The 20,575-nt window shown below is 30.8% G+C and overlaps 1 protein-coding gene across 5 annotated transcripts in view; it reads right to left on the minus strand.

The window, feature by feature from the left end:
* Nucleotides 1–79: 79 nt before the first annotated feature.
* Nucleotides 80–20,575, minus strand: part of LOC143082852 (ELKS/Rab6-interacting/CAST family member 1-like) — a 60,897-nt gene continuing 40,401 nt past the window's right edge. For all 5 annotated transcript variants that reach the window (XM_076258846.1, XM_076258839.1, XM_076258820.1 and 2 more), the window contains 9 exons: nucleotides 14,097–14,236; nucleotides 7,768–7,891; nucleotides 7,050–7,190; nucleotides 6,389–6,582; nucleotides 5,033–5,168; nucleotides 4,147–4,278; nucleotides 2,493–2,644; nucleotides 1,539–1,686; nucleotides 80–554 (listed from right to left, as the gene is read on the minus strand). In XM_076258846.1, coding sequence (XP_076114961.1) covers nucleotides 399–554; nucleotides 1,539–1,686; nucleotides 2,493–2,644; nucleotides 4,147–4,278; nucleotides 5,033–5,168; nucleotides 6,389–6,582; nucleotides 7,050–7,190; nucleotides 7,768–7,891; nucleotides 14,097–14,236 — 1,323 coding nt within the window. In that variant the 3' untranslated portion in view covers nucleotides 80–398. The remainder of the gene's footprint in view (nucleotides 555–1,538; nucleotides 1,687–2,492; nucleotides 2,645–4,146; nucleotides 4,279–5,032; nucleotides 5,169–6,388; nucleotides 6,583–7,049; nucleotides 7,191–7,767; nucleotides 7,892–14,096; nucleotides 14,237–20,575) is intronic.

The following is a 20,575-nucleotide window of genomic DNA, read 5'->3' on the forward strand; positions in this document are numbered from 1 at the left end:
CTTTTTACTGCTGCAGAAAGTAAGAAAGCTAAAAATTTGTGAGTATTATCTATAGGTAATTGTTCCCCCTTATTTGGTATTTTGTCTTGATTTTGAGGTTCAAAATCATTTTTAAAGTCTGGTCCTTTTATACAGGATACTTTTTTTTATCTGTTCATTTATGTATTTTTTCAAAGAAATTTAAAGCCTATAAATTAAAGATAAGATCATTTCGTATTAGAATATATAATGTATAAAGATTTCAGAACAACTTAAATTGTAAAAGTTTCTCCTTCCATAGAAAGAAATAATCATTCTTTTTTTCTTTTTGTTACATGCATGGATATTTCTGACCCGTCATACATGTTAATACTGATGGCGACATAAATTTAAAACAAAATCTATGGAGACTAGAGATGTCAAGAATCAGTCTGTTCTGTCATAGGAGGCTGCTCTTGTTCTGGTTGAGATTCAGGAGCCTCCAGGGGACTCTCTCTCTTTTTACGAGGTAGTGATGATTTCTTCCTTTCTTCTCTTCTTTCTTGTTTCTGAATCAATTTCATTCTATTATGAGTCTGAAATTAGAAACAAGTATATTTGAAAATACAAATATTTCAATTGGCTGCTTCTTAAAGTTTCAATTTCAACTGCTTTATCAAATCAATTAATTTTGTAGACTGATGACTGCTTAATGTCCAGCAGCAAATATTACATGCATGCTCATGATATTTACATGTAAATGAGTTTTTAACATACCCTGATTTGTATTAGACATATCATCCAAATGGGATATTGAATATAACTCGCAAATTCCTCAGGAAGACCTGTGGCTTAAACCTACACATTATTCTGAAACACAAGGGGACTTGGTTTCTAGCTACTGTAGATTGATTTATTTTCATGGTTTTTCCAATCTCTTCATTTACAGCCTATTGAAACTTTGTAATTCATTGAACATTTGAACTTGTGGTCCACCTGTACCCATAAAACCCATGAACATTGGTATCCAAGGAATAATAATGAATCCATAGTATTTTTTGCTTTGCAGAAAAGTAGCAAGTCTTTGGTTTGTCCAGCTAAATAACTAAGCCCTCAACCCCTGCTTACAAGATATTGCATTTAACTACTAATGTTATATCAAATTATGTAACTGCCATTTATCTTGTTATTCAAATACATTCAGTCTAAATTAAAGAATAGTGCTGAAAATAAAATGCCACCATTTACTCCTTATATTGTGGACTTAAGGAGGTTTAAATCCCTGTCCAACATCAAGAAACTTATTTAATATAATGCTTTTTTACATATTTGTGCCTAAAACAGTAGACAAAACACTACCTAAATACAGAAAACATCTCCTTATAGCTTTTAGATCTAGTAGACTTTACATCGTTGAAGGCCGTACAGTGACCTATAGTTGTTAATTTCTGTGTCATCTGGACTCTTGTTAAGAGTTGTCTCATTGGCAATCATACATCTTCTTTTTTAAATAGACACAACCTCAGTACAGAAAACATATCCCGATTCCAGTTTTTGGATCTTTTATAAAGCCTCCTTACCACATCACTTAGCTGTTGTTGTAACTTTTCTTTATCATTATTAAGTTTTTCTATTTCTTCTTTATAGTTCTGTTTTTTAGAACTTGTCATTTCTAACAGAGCAATGTTGGCATCTTTTTCACTCATGGCAGCAAGAATGGCCTCTTGTCTACAAATAGATAATATTACTACTTAGTTCTAAACCTTTTAAAATAGCAGTGAACACTTAACATACTGTACATTTATATATTTAATATGACGCTTTTATAAATATGTAAAATAGGACAGTTTGGACTTTTCAATAATTGGGTTGTAATATTTTTACAAAATATATGGAGAATCACATTAATCAATCTTGCATTGTTGTCTTCTATCTAAATTTTGGAATAACAAATGCACAAATCAAATTCTGAATTTAAAGTATTCCTGCAATCATGTAAACATGTTTTACGTTAAATTACATTTGAAAGCTCTTTGAAGTTTTTTGTCAACAGTATAGGCAGGAAATTTTTTAACACAAAACATTCCATTAACATGATCCAATTTGATGCATCAGTATATCATGTATATAACAGTTTGTAAAAACATGTTTCCACTCTTTGAAATTTAAGTTTAAAGGTTGAAGAGTTATGCCTCTAAATAATGAGGAAGATTAAGTATGAGTTTCTGTTCAATATTTTGGAGTATGTTTCAATAAAATCATTATTAATTTTGTTTCAATAAAATCATTATTAATTTTGTTTCCATAAAATCATTATTAATTTTGTTTCCATAAAATCATTATTAATTTTACAACACTTTAATGATTTTGATTTGACACATTTCTAACATCCATTTAACATCTGTTTATGACTTGTTCATTAATACATAATATTTTTATTTTTTTGTTTCAAATTTAAATTCAACCAATGTCAAGTAATTCCCAATATTGTGATAAAAAATATTTCCATAGTGCTGTATATTCAAATGACTTACTTCATTTCAAATACTTCTTCCAGATGTTTATGTCTTTCTGCATGTAATTTTTTTAACTTGATATCTTTATCTTCCATAATTTTTGTCATTTTTTCCACTTTTCCTGAGTTCTCAGACTTTGCCTTGACTAGATCCATAGTATATTCATCCACCTACAATATATATTTTTGAATAAAAATGTGTCATGAATTCAAAATAATACAAGAATGTGACAAAAAAAATTTTTTTTGGCATAATCTTTGTAACGGTATTTCAAAATCTGGCACAATTATTTAGTTTGTTGATGATTGCACTCAGTTTCCTAGGCATTAATTTGGTTGAAATCAGTACGAGTTTTGAGAAAGGAGTAGATTCAGTAAGACCCCTTTTTGGCCCCAAAATATAGCAGTTTTAGAAAATTGTGAAAATGTAATCTTTAAGCTATATTTTGGAAAGTAAAATGCTTCTGCTTCATAAAGCTGTTTTTGACAATACAATGCACAAATATCGCGTTCTAGCATCATTAAGTCATGATAAATTACTGAAATCTTCAAAACTTAAGCATTTTGGTTAATTTTTAGACGGTTTTCGTCTAAAATGAAAGTGGCCGCATTCGTGTTCATTCATAATATTGAAATGTATGTTGTATTTGATGATAATACAAAACATATATAAAGGTTGAGGATGAACACGGATGCGGCCACTTTCATTTTTGACAAAAACCATGTGAAAAGTGACGTTTTTTGGCATATTTGATAGATTTTTCATTTTTGAGCTTCAATTAGAGCGTTTTTAATGACTAAATCAGTTAAAATCTTTCACATAAACTAATCGAATCAATTGAAATAGACACTTTAGTGTTTAAAAAGTGTCCAAAAACTTTCGTTAGATGAACCTGAAATTTGAGGCCAAAATCGGCCCTTACCGGACCTACTCCTTTGCAACAATCTCTTTATTGCACCTTTTTAAGATGTAAAAAATCAGCGCTTCAGAACATAACTATGACCCAAAAAAATCTCTTTAACGTCCTCACATGTCTTTTTATCAACTAATTCATTTAAACATTGAACTTAATAACCAAACCTACTCCTATCTCTTTGTTCAAAATATCTTTTTGAAATATTAGGGTGGATGTTAATGAAGACATAAATCTCAAAAAATACTAAGTACAACATTTTACCGGATCAATGCTCTTTTTCTTTGTTCTTTCAATTTGACCATCTTGGTAAAACATCACTTCATGTAAGTGAAATACACAAGTCAAACAAAAAGCTAATTTTCTTTTTAATCTTTTTTGGTTATATAACTCTTGAAAAAGTTTCTGTTCTTATACATCCTTGAGTTTAAAATATGAAGGCTTTGAGTGTTCCTGATGAAGTTAAATCCAGAAAAGCGAAATTTATAACATGTTGTCATTTTTTTACTTCTCAGAAAATGACACATATGCTTGTTATAGTGATAGTAACAGTGTCTCTTTTCACAAACAGAAAGTGAGCTTGGGTAGGAAGACATTTTTTCCCTATAATTTACTGATTATTGCTGTTCATAATGGAAGCTGTTGTAAGTAAATCCACTCTATATCAGGGTTTTTTTCTTACGACTTGGTCTCTAAGGCTTGTTAGTATTTTGGAGACTACTAATTCATTCTATATTACAATTCTACATGTACACCTACCTTTCTCTCAGCCTCTTCTAGTTGTGTTTGTAAATCCACCATCACCATTTCTCTTTCAGCTGTTATTTTCACACTTTCTTTCAGAGCTTCCTCTAATTCCTCTATTCTATCATTCTTAGATTTCATATGATCCTAAAGTCAAATTGTATCATTGTAAAAAAAATCTGCATTATGAAACACTTTCCTGAATTTGACTGAATTGCAATAACAATGTATAACATGTATAACCTATATATTTTCTTTTATGATACCTAAGGTTTCAAGATAAGTAAGTAAAATTACCAGTTATGATAGAGAAACAGGAGGTTTGTATTTCAATCAAAACAATCTTTTCATTTAAGAGGGTCTGAATGGATCATTCAATTCCGTTTTCTTTAAATGTTTTTAGCCATATTTCTCTATTATTTATAAATTTAACACACTATTTTCTATTATTTATATTCATGCATCCTATTTATCCTATTTTTTTGGCATATTTTTCTCTTTTCTTTATGTTTTTACCAATTTTTTTGTAGCATTGGCCCATTATTTTCTATAATATAACCCCCACCCAGACCCTTATATGAATTTAATCTTTAACATTTGTTATTTGGATTTTGCAAATACAAAGATATTTTACAATAAAGATTTACAACTACTTGTATAACAATGAAAGTAGTTACTTAATTTCTTAAATAGGAAGGAAGTTAGATCTTCCTCTAGCAAGAGTGCAATTGAAGCTGTTCACACAAACTTACAATAAGACACCACACCCCATTTAGAGGGTAACACAATTTCTGCAATTTAATAAAAATTTAAAAAAAGGTATGTCTGTCAAATGGTCTTAAAATCTGACTGAAGTTTTTCTTTAAGTAAAAAACTCTGTAATTCATGCAAGTTCACACACCTCTAGCTTTGTTGCATCATCATACAGACTGTCCTCTCTCTTTCTAGCCTCTTCAAGCATGGTAGCACTGTTCTTTTTCTCCATACTTTGTTTTCTTTTCAAAGTTCCTACTTTCTGTTTGTATTCTTTCATAAGTCTTTAAAAATTTAAAAAGAAAATATATACAAATGACTTATTCATTTTAAGAATAGATCCATACAAGCATGCAAACTAATTAATTGTTGGCTTTTAACACCATTTTTCAGCACAAATGGCTATATCTCGGCAGTAAGTTTTTTATTGGTAGTCATTTACTAACATGTTACCTAGTCACATTCTTTATGTGCATGTCCCTATTCAGAAGACTGTTATTCAGTTGTTGTTGTTGGTTCTACATGTCCTATTTGTTTTTTTGTTAATTGTATTGTATAATTTAGGATGTTATTTTTCTCATTTGAATTGTTTCAAATTTTTATGTTGGGTCTGTTATATCTGACTACATGTTACGTGTTTTTCTCATTGTTGTAGACTGCATAATGACCTATAATTGCATTTATCTTCAAAATTAAACTCTGGTGGATAGTTGTCTCATTGGCAATCATAGCACATCTCCTTATATATATACTGACACATGGCCAATAATAGCACATCTCCTTATATATATACTGACACATGGCCAATAATAGCACATCTCCTTATATATATGCTGACACATGGCCAATAATAGCACATCTCCTTATATATATACTGACACATGGCCAATATGACATGCATGTTTTGACAGAAGTTTGTATTGCACATAAGTTTAGTTCTGAATGTTTGCTGTATGTATACACCAAAAATCTTATACCTGTCTCATTGACTTGAAACTTTCATTTGAATTTCTGTTTTGTTTCTTACATTTCAAAGTAATTAGTTAAACTTCTATCTGTTAATTTTTTTAAGATACATTTTTCTGTATATTTCAGTTAAATTTCAGTTCATAATTGATATAATTGTACTAAAGCTTTTACAGCAGATTCCATTGAGTGTGAAGCGAAAAGTAATATATTTGGTTAGCTTGCTTGTTAGCTGAACCATGAAGGCATTATTAGGTGAGGTATACTACTCTCCTTTCGAAGTAGCAAAGTCCAAAAGATAGATCGATTGGTTTTCTGTCTGACTAGTCTATTCTTAAAGTAGGGTAGTTTACAATGAATTCACGGTTCAGCTAACAAGCAAGCTAACCAAAGATATTACCTTTGGCTACACACTCAATGGAATCTGCTGTAATGGACAAATGGTCTCTGAGGATACAATCAAACATAAAACAATCACATAAAACATAATGTAAATTTTTCATGAAACAAAATCTATAACGAAACATTTAAAACCTACTCTTGTAATTCCTTGATTTGGTTTTCCTTCTCATTTTTCTCATTTTCTGTTTCCTTCACGATTCCCAGAAGTCTATCCACTTCCTCCTGGGCTTTGTTAGCCTCATTACGGGCTGTTTCCACCTGACTAGATAAATCACTTGTTTGTTTCTGCAATTCCTCAGCAGCCTTTGTTTCTGGTATAGCACTTTTCAACTGAAACAAAAGAGGATTCAAATTAATGTTACATATCATAATACTTTTATTCTTTCATTCTTATACAGGTTAAACAATGTTTACATATATTTTAAATCTATAACATGATATCTATCAAACCTAGAACAATTGTCATGTACTACTGCACGTGCCTGTCTGTTTATATATATTTTTGTTGAAATCTGGTTATATACATTATAATGAGCCCATGCAATGTTTTAAAACTGTAACTTTAGGACTCTTTCTAATTTATAAGGAACTTTGAACAAAGGTGAATATAGATTTGGCAAAACAAATATCATTTTTTTTGTATTGGCACAAAATTTACCTTGAAATTATAAGAAAGGTTTTATTTTTAGGTCACGAAGATTCTAAGATTAAAAGCATGCAATATTTTTAGTATCTTTAAATAATACAATGATTCTTATTTTGAACATCCTACTAGACAGATATAACTGAAAACGTACCTCTTCAATACGAACATTAAGTTTCTCCACCTCTGATGTCTTATCATCAAGACTACTCTCCAGTTGTCTTATCTTAGAATCTGCCTCAAACTTCACAGATTGGGCTTCTGCGGAGTGTTCTCGTAAATCAACTAACTCTGTCTACAAACAATTAAAGAAGATCATTGTAAACTTAGAAGCACAAGTTTTGAACATCCCCTTGATATTATTTACATTTTTTTTAATACATTAATTTGTATTGTTTGTTTGATTATTTTTTTGTTTAGTTTTATAAGGTTCTACATTGTATTTGTTATGTGTTTAATTGCTTATTCTAGTACAGAACTTATGTTGACCTATAGTTGCTGATTTTCAACCTCATCAGAGAAATTGCTGTCAGATATTAATCCTTGATATAAGTTTCATAAAAATCTAGCAAGAATTGTACAAATTTGAGCGGTAATGATGCAATTTTCTGTATCATTAATGTTTCCAAGGGTCATAACTCTTTTAAAAATAATTGATCAGCACTGATTTTTCAAACTTGTGCAAAAGATTGCTGTTATGAAACTATGAAATTAGTTTCATATAAATTTGGTGAAAACTTTATTTGAGAGTGGTCAGACAGACGCCTGGTATTTCTATGTACCCCCCAGCATGTTGCACAGGGGACAGTAAATATCTTCGTACAGTTAGACCAAGGACTGTTGTACATCTATGTATGTACAAAGTTGTATACCTGTTTTGCATTAAACTCTAACTGCAATGAATCCAGTCGAGTCTTAATGTCCTGACTAGCTTTGGAGTACACATCCAATTCTTCTTGATGTTCTCTTTCTGACTGATTTTTTTGTTCTTTCAATCTAAAAAATAAAAGTTTCACATAGCAACAGCAATTGGCTAATCTGAACAGATATATTGGTTCAATTCCTTAGATCTAGTTGTCTTACCTCAATTATTATACAAATATAGCCTTTGTATGAGGTCGATACAAGGATATATTGACCTGAAAGAAGTATATTGACTGAGGACAAAGTCCGAGGTCGATATACTTCTTTGGGTCGATATATCCTGTATTGACCTCATAGAAAGGCTATATTTGTTATATTATTAATTTGCGACCATGTTTGTATCAAAATCGTCATTTAGGTTTGTTGGAACTTTATAGATATTACATTGTCTCCTTGACAATAACAACATATTGGTTGTTATTTCATTTACTTTTTTTTTTTGGCATCTTATGTATTTGAAGATTTTTTTTCGTCAAATAATCGATCACAGATATCATTTGTTTCAAAACGTTAAACAATATCCTGAAATTCATTACATGACGTCACAAAGTATATCGGTTTTTTAGATATTCTAAAAATAACCGTGCAATATGCTTTTTGCCGGTCAATATGCTTTTTGCTATCCGCCGTTTTCTCTCTACCTTCGAAAATATAGTTTAACATGTGACTATCCCTAAACGAATCAAATTTGTTAAAATATACGAATTAATAATATCTTTTTATATTACATTTATACCAATGAAAAGTGGAGATCAAATTTCCAAAATTCTGATTTTTTTTCTCTTTTACCAGCACCAAGAATTTAAGATGACATTTTTCTCCAGCTCTATCATACCGTGAAAAAATAGTTTTTAATATGGTAGATCCATTATTATTTGTGGGATACCTAATTTTTTGGTTTTCGTCGATACAGTTGAACCACAAACCTATATGTTCAATTAATCACAAATTTGCTATTGGGTTGTATACAGACTTTGACAATATCCAATATCCATGAAAATGCAAGAGTTCCTCAATCCATGAAAAATTGATACCCATGAACATAAAATGACTCCACAGTATATAACTATAGGATTTAAAATCTCAGCTACTCTTTTTAGCATTCAAAATAATTTCTATAATTTCTGGCATGTCATACTCATAGGTAGATCTAACATTGTTTGTCAGTCCTCAAATATAAAATCAATCAATTTGTTTGCTTATTAAAGAGTTATAAAGCATTCGCTACAGTGTTTCTGTTTGTCTGAGGTTTAAGTATTTTTCATAACTTTTCTCCTTTTTACTAAATCTTTTTTAACCTTTCTATTTGCTTGTCCTTTTCACTCAGGGATTCTTCTAACACCTGTATTTTAAATTGTCTTACCCGTCTATTTGTTTGTCCTTTTCACTCAGGGATTCTTCTAACACCTGTATTTTAAATTGTCTTACCTGTCTATTTGTTTGTCCTTTTCACTCAGGGATTCTTCTAACACCTGTATTTTAAATTGTCTTACCTGTCTATTTGCTTGTCCTTTTCACTTAGGGATTCTTCTTGTATTCTAAATTGTCTTACCTGTCTATTTGTTTGTCCTTTTCACTCAGGGATTTTTCTAACACCTGTATTTTAAATTGTCTTACCTGTCTATTTGCTTGTCCTTTTCACTTAGGGATTCTTCTTGTATTCTAAATTGTCTTACCTGTCTATTTGTTTGTCCTTTTCACTCAGGGATTTTTCTAACTCCTGGATTTTAAAGTGTCTTACCTGTCTATTTGTTTGTCCTTTTTACTAAGAGATTTTAACACCTGGATTTTAAATTGTCTTACCTGTCTATTTGTTTGTCCTTTTCACTCAGGGATTTTTCTAACTCCTGGATTTTAAATTGTCTTACCTGTCTATTTGTTTGTCCTTTTTACTCAGGGATTCTTCTAACACCTGTATTTTAAATTGTCTTACCTGTCTATTTGCTTGTCCTTTTCACTTAGGGATTCTTCTTGTATTCTAAATTGTCTTACCTGTCTATTTGTTTGTCCTTTTCACTCAGGGATTTTTCTAACTCCTGGATTTTAAAGTGTCTTACCTGTCTATTTGTTTGTCCTTTTCACTAAGAGATTTTAACACCTGGATTTTAAATTGTCTTACCTGTCTATTTGTTTGTCCTTTTCACTCAGGGATTTTTCTAACTCCTGGATTTTAAAGTGTCTTACCTGTCTATTTGTTTGTCCTTTTCACTAAGAGATTCTTCTAACACCTGGATTTTAAAGTGTCTTACCTGTCTATTTGTTTGTCCTTTTCACTAAGAGATTCTTCTAACACCTGTATTTTAAAGTGTCTTACCTGTCTATTTGTTTGTCCTTTTCACTAAGAGATTCTTCTAACACCTGGATTTTAAATTGTCTTACCTGTCTCTATTTGTTTGTCTTTTTCACTCAGGGATTCTTCTAACACCTGTATTTTAAATTGTCTTACCTGTCTCTATTTGTTTGTCCTTTTCACTCAGGGATTCTTCTAACACCTGTATTTTAAATTGTCTTACCTGTCTATTTGTTTGTCCTTTTTACTCAGAAATTCTTCTAACACCTGTATTTTAAATTGTCTTACCTGTCTCTATTTGTTTGTCCTTTTCACTCAGGGATTCTTCTAACACCTGTATTTTAAATTGTTTTACCTGTCTATTTGCTTGTCCTTTTCACTCAGGGATTTTTCTAACTCCTGTATTTTAAATTGTCTTACCTGTCTCTATTTGTTTGTCCTTTTCACTCAGGGATTCTTCTAACACCTGTATTTTAAATTGTCTTATCTGTCTATTTGTTTGTCCTTTTCACTCAGGGATTCTTCTAACACCTGTATTTTAAATTGTCTTACCTGTCTATTTGTTTGTCCTTTTCACTAAGAGATTCTTCTAACACCTGGATTTTAAATTGTCTTCCCTGTCTATTTGTTTGTCCTTTTCACTAAGAGATTCTTCTAACTCCTGGATTTTAAATTGTCTTACCTGTCTATTTGCTTGTCCTTTTCACTCAGGGATTCTTCTAACACCTGTATTTTAAAGGGATAATTTGCGATTTTTCACTTTTCATCTTATTATGTTCATAATACCATAAAAAACATATTCACCAAGTATTATTTTGATATGAAAACTAATAAAGAAGAAAATTGGAAATTTTTAATTTTATTTCTTGAAACTTCCTGACTTATGTGACGTAGTTTAAGTCTTTTTGCATGCCGGGAGTGAAATTAATCTCATTTAAGTCTTGTTCGTTAACCATCTGATAACGTGATTTAAAGCGCATCGATGACTTTTGGTGTAGCTATTAACCAACGAAAAATAAGTGAAACCCATGCAACTTTTAAAATAAGATCGTGTGGATTTTTTTAAACTAATTTTTATAATAAAAGTAAATCATACAATAGAACATTTTTATGATTTTTTTTCTACAAATACTTTAACCAAACATATGAAACTGACATGATCGATAGTGTATTAAAAATACATGTTTGTATTCTGACCTTTTTGCTTCATTCCAGCAAAAATTTTCACTTGCTTGTACGGTGGAAATAAAATGTGTATTGTTTTTTGACACTTAGTGAATGTTGAATGCGTAGTTAAACTCAAGGTAATTAAAAGATTAGCATTATGTAATTCCAATCTTTTGATCTTCGTTCAGTGAAATCTAGGCGTCACGGTTCACTGGTATTTCAGGTGTGAACAACATTTCGTATCGGAATGGTAAACGGGAGTCAGTCATAGTTTTAGACACAGAAATGTAAAAAAAAAAAAAAGAATTAAAATTAATTAACGGGAATAATAAGGTCGCACAATAACTGGATAGCTGTTGTATATTTATATATTTTGCATAAGATCACTTTTAAATGAATTATGACTACTGATTACTTTTGTAACGATAAAATACTGAATTATTTTAATTGAATAAATTTATTATAAATAAAAATCGCCTTCTAAACACGAGTGCATGAACTAAAAATTGTACTATTTTAAATTAGAATCGGCAACTTTAAATATTTCAAACAGATCATTAGCAATTGCAATTATATAAATTAGTCCATCCAAAGCGATCTTTATTTACCTATTTAGGAATAAATGTTCTCATCAAAATATTTTAAATCTCACAACGCATGAATACTTCAGCTATATGAAAAAAAGATGTTTTAAAAAATTTAGGAAATTAAAGGATCTTCTTGGAATGGAATCGAAAAGATATTCTTTTCAAGTGTGAAAAACATCAACAAAATTTATGCATAATCAGGAATGTCCTTATAAAAAAAAGTCTTCGTCTCACAACGTATAATACTTTAGCTATTTGACCAACGATGTTTAAAAAAAACAGAATGAATTTTAAGTCTGTTTTAACTGGCAAGAATACCCCTAAAGCGGACAAGCAGTTTATTCTTTAAATTGCTGTCATTGAATATCAAGAAAGAAAATAAATCCCGAAATTGATTTGAAACTTTGATACTCTATAGTTTTCCCTGGAAAATATTCACATCCCTTGGAGATCATTGTGTACGCCCAGTTGCGTATGTATTACATGCATGTCAGAACAATTGTGATGATGATGAATTTCTTCCTTTATTCGAGAACAATCTAATTGATACATAAATCTGTGATTTTACTATGTCCATAACTTCGATGAGCCAAAGCAAGTTATATATCAACCTGCATTTAAATCAAATTGGCTCTCTTCTTCTTCTTCTTCTTTTGGTATACAATAGTCTATTACATACTGTTGGCATACGTGGACTAGTCTATTTACAAAACTTTTACTCCAATTTACACAAAATGTATGTTTCTTTCTTATGTTCAATGTATACATGTATATATTTCAATTTGTGCTATAGTTCCGTAACTTATTATCCAGGCGTATAAACGAATGGTCGACAAGTGCATATTTTTTTTTAAATCAATATTTCTGGAATGTTCCAATCTATCTTTCACTATTGACAACGAGTATATATTACATTTTACCAAATTTACCTTTGGAAAAAATATGTATATAGATTTTTATTTCATCAAATCTTGTTTTTTTTTTGTATTATTTATATTTTTATAAATAATATTCTTTACACCAGAAATGTTATTTATAAACAAGCGTATGCGTTTAGTAATGACTAGTATATTACACCACTTTCTGACACGCAAGACAGAGATGTATATTATACACCTAATAGTTCAAAATGGAAAGTTATAAGTTATCGGCCGTGTACACTGATCAATACCCTTAGAAGTGAAACGATGCATGAACTTACAAGGCCGACAGGAAATCACTTGAATACCTGGACGTGTCACCTCACACCCCTCACAATACCTTTGGGAGTAATACCTTTAGCCATGCGGGTGATCAGTTGAGAGAAGATCAGAATTTATTTGAATAAAGTTTATTACATAAAATAATTATGAACAAATTAGATTTTCGAAAACAATTCAATTTTCACGGAACACTTACTTATGATTTGAACTTTGACTTTTTAACTATTTCCAATATTAACAGTTTAAAAATAACAGGCCATGGTTATTTTTAAAAATAAGAAAATTTTCAGTATCAAGTTCGTTAACTAGTCGGATAAAACAACCGTACGATTGACAAGATATCGATACAAATTATGACTACATCAGGTTACTGTAGTTTTGGTCATTAGACATATCGTGGTTTCAAATCGGACAAGATGACAAAATGGCCGAACGTAGAGACTTGATACTCTAAATTTAAAATCGATGGTGATCTCTTATCTAGCAGAATAAAACTTTAATATCTATGAATTTGAGCGTTTCTATACAGAATGGACATAATATCATTTTTTGATTTTTTTGCTAAGTTTCCCTTTAAAGTGTCTTACCTGTCTATTTGTTTGTCCTTTTCACTAACTCCTGGATTTTAAATTGTCTTACCTGTCTATTTGCTTGTCCTTTTCACTCAGGGATTCTTCTAACACCTGGATTTTAAATTGTCTTACCTGTCTATTTGCTTGTCCTTTTCACTCAGGGATTCTTCCAACACCTGTATTTTAAATTGTCTTACCTGTCTATTTGTTTGTCCTTTTCACTCAGGGATTTTTCTAACACCTGTATTTTAAATTGTCTTACCTGTCTATTTGCTTGTCCTTTTCACTCAGGGATTTTTCTAACTCCTGGATTTTAAAATGTCTTACCTGTCTATTTGTTTGTCCTTTTCACTCAGGGATTTTTCTAACACCTGTATTTTAAATTGTCTTACCTGTCTCTATTTGCTTGTCCTTTTCACTAAGAGATTCTTCTAACACCTGTATTTTAAATTGTCTTACCTGTCTATTTGCTTGTCCTTTTCACTAAGAGATTCTTCTAACAACTGGATTTTATCATCAGAGTCATGAGATTCTAACTTTGTAGTTGCATCCCTCAATTCAGTTTCTTTTTCATTAACAGCTGATTCTAGTGAATTAATCTGGAAAGCAGAATATTATTTAATGAAAATATATAGTGATACATTTTGCTGTAATTTCTAAGAATTTCTAGAAAATTAGGAAATAAATATGGCAGCAAAATTAATCATTGATATAAAAGATAACCATGCTCCACAGGGCGCAACTTTGGACACAACATTCAAGCTTGATACAGCTCTGAATTTGGATTCCGATCAAATTTTTGATATAATATGAGTTTCTGAAAAAATCAAAGTGATGGAAATCACTCATGGAAAGATTAGAAGAGTAGTTTGAATTATTTCTTATTAAGGTATGGTGGGGTAAAATGAACATTTATAAAGCACTATTGCTGAAAATTGCATTTACAGCAGGTCTTTAGAAGGAAACTTGCTTTTCCAGTATGAGGATAAAATGAGCTCAAATTAAATAATATGGGTCTCTTAATTTGCACAATTTTATTTAAACTGCAGTTTATATCTTATCGAAATTATGTTGCCGGTTCTGAATATGTTTCAAAAAAACAAAAAAAATGCAAACATTCTTCTAGTAAATGTTACCAACTATCCTTGTATGGGGACGAAGTCCCCAATTATGGTAGAAAAATCAATAAAATTTTTTTTTTTAAAAAATCGGGAAAATTTCCCGAATTTTTCATTCTACTAATGAACTTAAAACCGTTAACTTTTTTTTCAGATTTACTTCCTGTTCGGGTTTTCCCCGCATTTGCGCAGAAATCTACTTTCTTTTCCCCATCTTGTTTGCATGAGACTTTGAATAAAATATATATTTATCAGTCTAGTAAAATATAAGATTGGAACTCAATACAAAGTCATTTTTAATCATTGTTTGATATGAAAAAAACGTTACCTGTTGAAAGCGTTTCTCTTGTTTAAATTGAATATGACGTCATAACTTAAAAAACGTCACAGCTAAATCCCTAACAACAGAACCAAAATCGGGAATGTTACGGTATTTTCGTTTCTTTTATTAACATGTTTGAATTAAAAAAAATAATACATACAGACTTTGTCCCCATTCACAGGTTATGCCTGCCTCATATTAAGACATAAATAGGGACCAACAGCTTAAAACTTTAAAGTGTCAACAACAAAAAAATTGAAAAATGTTGTTCTGGGGCATTTTTTAAGTTGAAACAAAGGTTATATGGCATTGAAGATTAAAAGTTTTAGAGTGCCTTTTGATCAATTTTTTAAAGTATTTTTCAACACAGGGCATTGAAAATGTACTTTTTCAACGTAAACCAATTAAAAAACTTATCTTATTTAAATGTGGATTCTTTCTTGATTGCAAAAATATATTCACTTCTAATAAAAATTCAAATGACTAAAATAGACATAATGATTGATGGGAAATAAACTAATAAATAATGGTTTGTTATAATTAAAATTAAAAGTTTTAAAATTTTTAAACTGTTTCAAGCCAATTCCTAATTAAAAAAAAGTGTACTAATTTAATTGTTGATTAATTACAGATGATTATTGGAAATTTATCAAGTAAATTATAGGCCTTACTTGAATACCTTTTATTTATTCATATTTATATTCATATTTCATTTTTTTTATGATCTTGTTAATCCATTAATCATTTATCTTTCAGATATAATTTACAGAATCACTTTATGTAATGTAGATCAAAAGTAATTGGCAATAAATAAATCTATCATCCTTATAAATATCAAACATCTAATATACACATTAATTTTGTGTATTCAATTATGAGGTCAAATACTTGTGTATTAAGAATTATATGTATATTGAGTGGTCTGTATAATTATGTAAGACTGAGGTTGATAGGTAATATGGTCAATTTGATTGGCAGTTTAGGAGGTGGGTCATTGTAATTAAAGGTCCACCTTGTCTCTGATTGTTTAGTGATAATGACAGTTGTCAATCATACTTGTTGAATCAATACCCAGTTACCTAATCAAAATGGTTTTTTTTTTAAAAAGCCTGCACATCAACACACCTTAATGACATACATTCTTGAATGAACTGCTCCAATAATATACCCAGGGTTTTTTCAGTTTATATGTGTATTATGTGCACATACATGAGAACCATAGGCAACTATATTTCAGTGTGATTACATGTAGCAACAGTAGCTAACCTGTCCTGTTGTTAGGGAGGCCGGTGCCTAAGTAAAGATTTAGAACAAGTTCTAATCTTTCCAAAAACAAATGTCAAGATCTTACAAATCTATTGCACAATTTTGTGCAATTAAAGATTTTTCTTTTAACTTTTCAAAAATTTGGAATTTGAGAAATTTGAAGAAAACTAGAGGCTCTTAAGAGCCTGTGTCGCTCACCTTGGTCTATGTGCATATCAAACAAAGGAAACAGATGGATTCATGACAAAATTGTGTTTTGGTGATGGTGATGTGTTTATAGATCTTACTTTACTGAACATTCTTGCTTCTAACAATTATCTCATTATCTCAATTTATAATGAACTTGGCCCATTAGTTAGAGGAAAATATCTTGTTAAAATTTAAAAAATTTACAAAATTATTAAAAATTGACTATAAAGGGCAATAACTCCTTAAGGGGTCAACTGACCTTTTTTGGTCATGTTGACTTATTTGTGGATCTTACTTTGCTGAACATTATTGCTGTTTACAGTTTATCTCTATCTATAATAATATTCAGGGGCAGCAACTCAACAATCAGTTGTCGGATTCATCTGAAAATTTCAGGGTGGATAGATCTTGACTTTTAAAACAATTTAACCCCATGTCTGAATTGCTCTTAATGCTTTGGTTTCAGAGTTATAAGCCAAAATCTACATTTTACCCCTATGTTCTATTTTAGCCATGACAGCCATCTTGGTTGGTTGGCAGGGTCACACACACATTTTTAAAACTAGATACCTAAATGATGATTATGGCCCAGTATGGTTAAATTTGGACCAGTAGTTTTAGAGAAGATTTTTGTGAAAGATTAGAAAAAAATTAGAACCAGGTGCTCCGAAGGGCGCAGCTTTATACGACCGCAGAGGTAGAACCCTGAACAGTTGGGGCAAGTATGGACAAAACATTCAAGCGTGATACAGCTCTGAATTTGGATTGTGATCAAATTTTTGACATTATATAGGTTTTTTACACAAAACAAATGTCAAGATTTTACAAATCAATTCAAGATTTCTTCTTCAAACTTATTTAAATCTAAAATTAAATAGTTGACACAGCATAGGTTTCTGACACAGAATGAATGTGGTCTAATGAACTTAAATTTTTTTTTTTTGCCTTTGAGCAATTCACTATGCTGTTGAATATTAATCCTCTCAAAAAAATGTTTGAAGAAATTTTCTTTTTATTTATGAAATCTGAAATGAGAAAAATTTAACCCCCCCCTCCCCAATTTTTTTTCACATCCCCCTTTCCCTTTTTCCAAAACTGATATCAATTCAAATTTCTAATGGAGTTTGCAACAATAACTACTCTTTTAAATACATCATAAAATATTAAAATGTAAAATAAAGTGCTTGTTATCACTGAATGGTAAAGATTGGTTGGTAGTAAAAGTGAATATACATTATACATTGTATAAAACAATGATTTAAGTTGATTCAACTACTATTCTGAACAAAGAAAGATAACTCCAATTGAAAATTTCTTGCTATTGCACAATACTGTGCAATTAGATATTTCTTGCTATTGCGCAATACTGTGCAATTGAAAATATTTGCTATTGCACAATACTGTGCAATTGAAGATTTCTTGCTATTGCGCAATACTGTGCAATTGAAAATTTCTTGCTATTGCACAATACTGTGCAATTGAAGATTTTTTGCTATTGCACAATACTTAATATAATAATTTTGGATCCTGATTTGAACCAACTTGAAAACTGGGTCCATAATCAAAAATCTAAGTACATGTTTAGATTCAGCATATCAAAAAAGCCCAAGAATTCATTTTTTGTTAAAATCAAACTTAGTTTAATTTTTGACCCTTTGGACTTTAATGTAGACCAATTTGAAAACGGGACCAAAAATTAAGAATCTACATACACAGTTAGATTTGGCATATCAAAGAACCCCAATTATTCAATTTTTGATGAAATCAAACAAAGTTTAATTTTGGACCCCGATTTGGACCAACTTGAAAAGTGGACCAATAATCAAAAATCTAAGTACATTTTTATATTCAGCATATCAAAGAACCCCAATTATTCAATTTTTGATGAAATCAAACAAAGTTCAATTTTGGACCCTTTATTCTTATTCTAAACTGTTGGGACCAAAACTCCCAAAATCAAACCCAACCTTCCTTTTGTGGTCATAAACCTTATGTTTAAATTTCATAGATTTCTATTTACTTATACTAAAGTTATGGTGCGAAAACTAAGAATAATGCTTATTTGGGCCCCTTTTTGGCCCCTAATTCCTAAACTGTTGGGACCTCAACTCCCAAAATCAATCCCAACCTTCCTTTTGTGGTCATAAACCTTGTGTTTACATTTCATTGATTTCTATTTACTTATACTAAAGTTATTGTGCGAAAACCAAGAATAATGCTTATTTTGGCCCTTTTTTGGCCCCTAATTCCTAAACTGTTGAAACCAAACATCCAAAAATCAATCCAACCTTCCTTTTGTGGTCATAAACCTTGTGTCAAAATTTTATAGATTTATATTTACTTAAACTAAAGTTATAGTGCGAAAACCAAGAAAATGCTTATTTGGGCCCTTTTTGGCCCCTAATTCCTAAACTGTTGAAACCAAACATCCAAAAATCAATCCAACCTTCCTTTTGTGGTCATAAACCTTGTGTCAAAATTTTATAGATTTATATTTACTTAAACTAAAGTTATAGTGCGAAAACCAAGAAAATGCTTATTTGGGCCCTTTTTGGCCCCTAATTCCAAAAATATTGGGACCAAAACTCCCAAAATCAATCCCAACCTTCCTTTTGTGGACATAAACCTTGTGTTAAAATTTCATAGATTTCTATTCACTTTTACTAAAGTTAGAGTGCGAAAACTAAAAGTATTCGGACGACGATGACGACGACGACGACGCCAACGTGATAGCAATATACGACGAAAAATTAAAATTTTTGCGGTCATATAAAAATTGGTAAAAAATGTTTATTATAAAGGGCAATAATTCCTTAAGGGGTCAACTGACCATTTTAGTCATATTAACTTATTTGTAGATCTTACTTTGCTGAACATTATTCTTTATCTATAATAATATTGAAGATAATAGCCAAAAAACGGTATAATTTCCTTAAAATTGCCAATTCATGGGCAGCAACCAAACAACTGGTTGTCCGATTCATGTGAAAATTTCAGGGCAGATAGATCTTTACCTAATAAACAATTTTACTCCATGTCAGATTTGCTCTAAATGCTTTGGTTTCAGAGATATTTGCCAAAATCTACATTTTACCCCTATGTTCTATTTTTAGCCATGGCGGCCATCTTGGTTGGTTGGCCCGGGTCACACCACACATTTTTTAAACCAGATATCCCAATGATGATTGTTGCCAAGATTGGTTTAATTTGGCCCAGTAGTTTCAGAGGAGAAGATTTTTGTAAAAGCTAACAATGGACAACGACGACGACGCCGCCGGACGAAAAATGATGAAAAAAGCTCACTTGGCCCTTTGGGCCAGGTGAGCTAAAAATGAAAACAACTACCACCCCCTTTTTATGCAACTAGTCCAAACAAAACATGGCATTTCTGTATACATAATACACAAGTAGTGTAAGGGAGGTAAATCAGAACATACCCAACATTGTATGATAAATGTTTTAGAATAACCTCCCTTACACTGCTTTTAAATTGTCTTAATTGTCCATTGACCAGAAATACCTAGTTTTTCCCCTTTTTTGTCCCTAATTCTGAAACATTTTGAGCCATAACACCCCCCCCCCCCCCCCCAAAGTCAATACTAACCATCCCATCATGGTATGGAAACTTGTGGTTTAATTTCAGAGAGATTCATATACTTAAACATAATAGTGCGGTGACAGAAGTGTAAAAAGTCGTCTAGATCGCGAGTTTTATCTCCCCAAATAACACACGGCTAAAAATGGTCTTAACTTAAAGACAAATATGTCTTCTTTAGTTTTTGCCCTGTCGTCAGAATTTTGTACGGTCACATTTTTCTAAAAAGTCGTTTTTATGACTGGTAGTATATTGGAGAGTTTCAACCCCCCTTTTTCAAAATGAAAAAATGTGTATGTTTGCTTACATTTAATTGAAATAGTTTTTCCTGAAGCTATTCTTATATGTCAAAATATTCTATTCGGTATTTTATTTCCTTCTAATCAATAAAATTTGCGAAGTTTAGACTATTTAAAATTGAGGTAATTTTAATTGCAAATTCAGACTC

The sequence above is a fragment of the Mytilus galloprovincialis genome, chromosome 1 (assembly GCF_965363235.1).
Source record: "Mytilus galloprovincialis chromosome 1, xbMytGall1.hap1.1, whole genome shotgun sequence".
Classification (NCBI taxonomy): domain Eukaryota; kingdom Metazoa; phylum Mollusca; class Bivalvia; order Mytilida; family Mytilidae; genus Mytilus; species Mytilus galloprovincialis.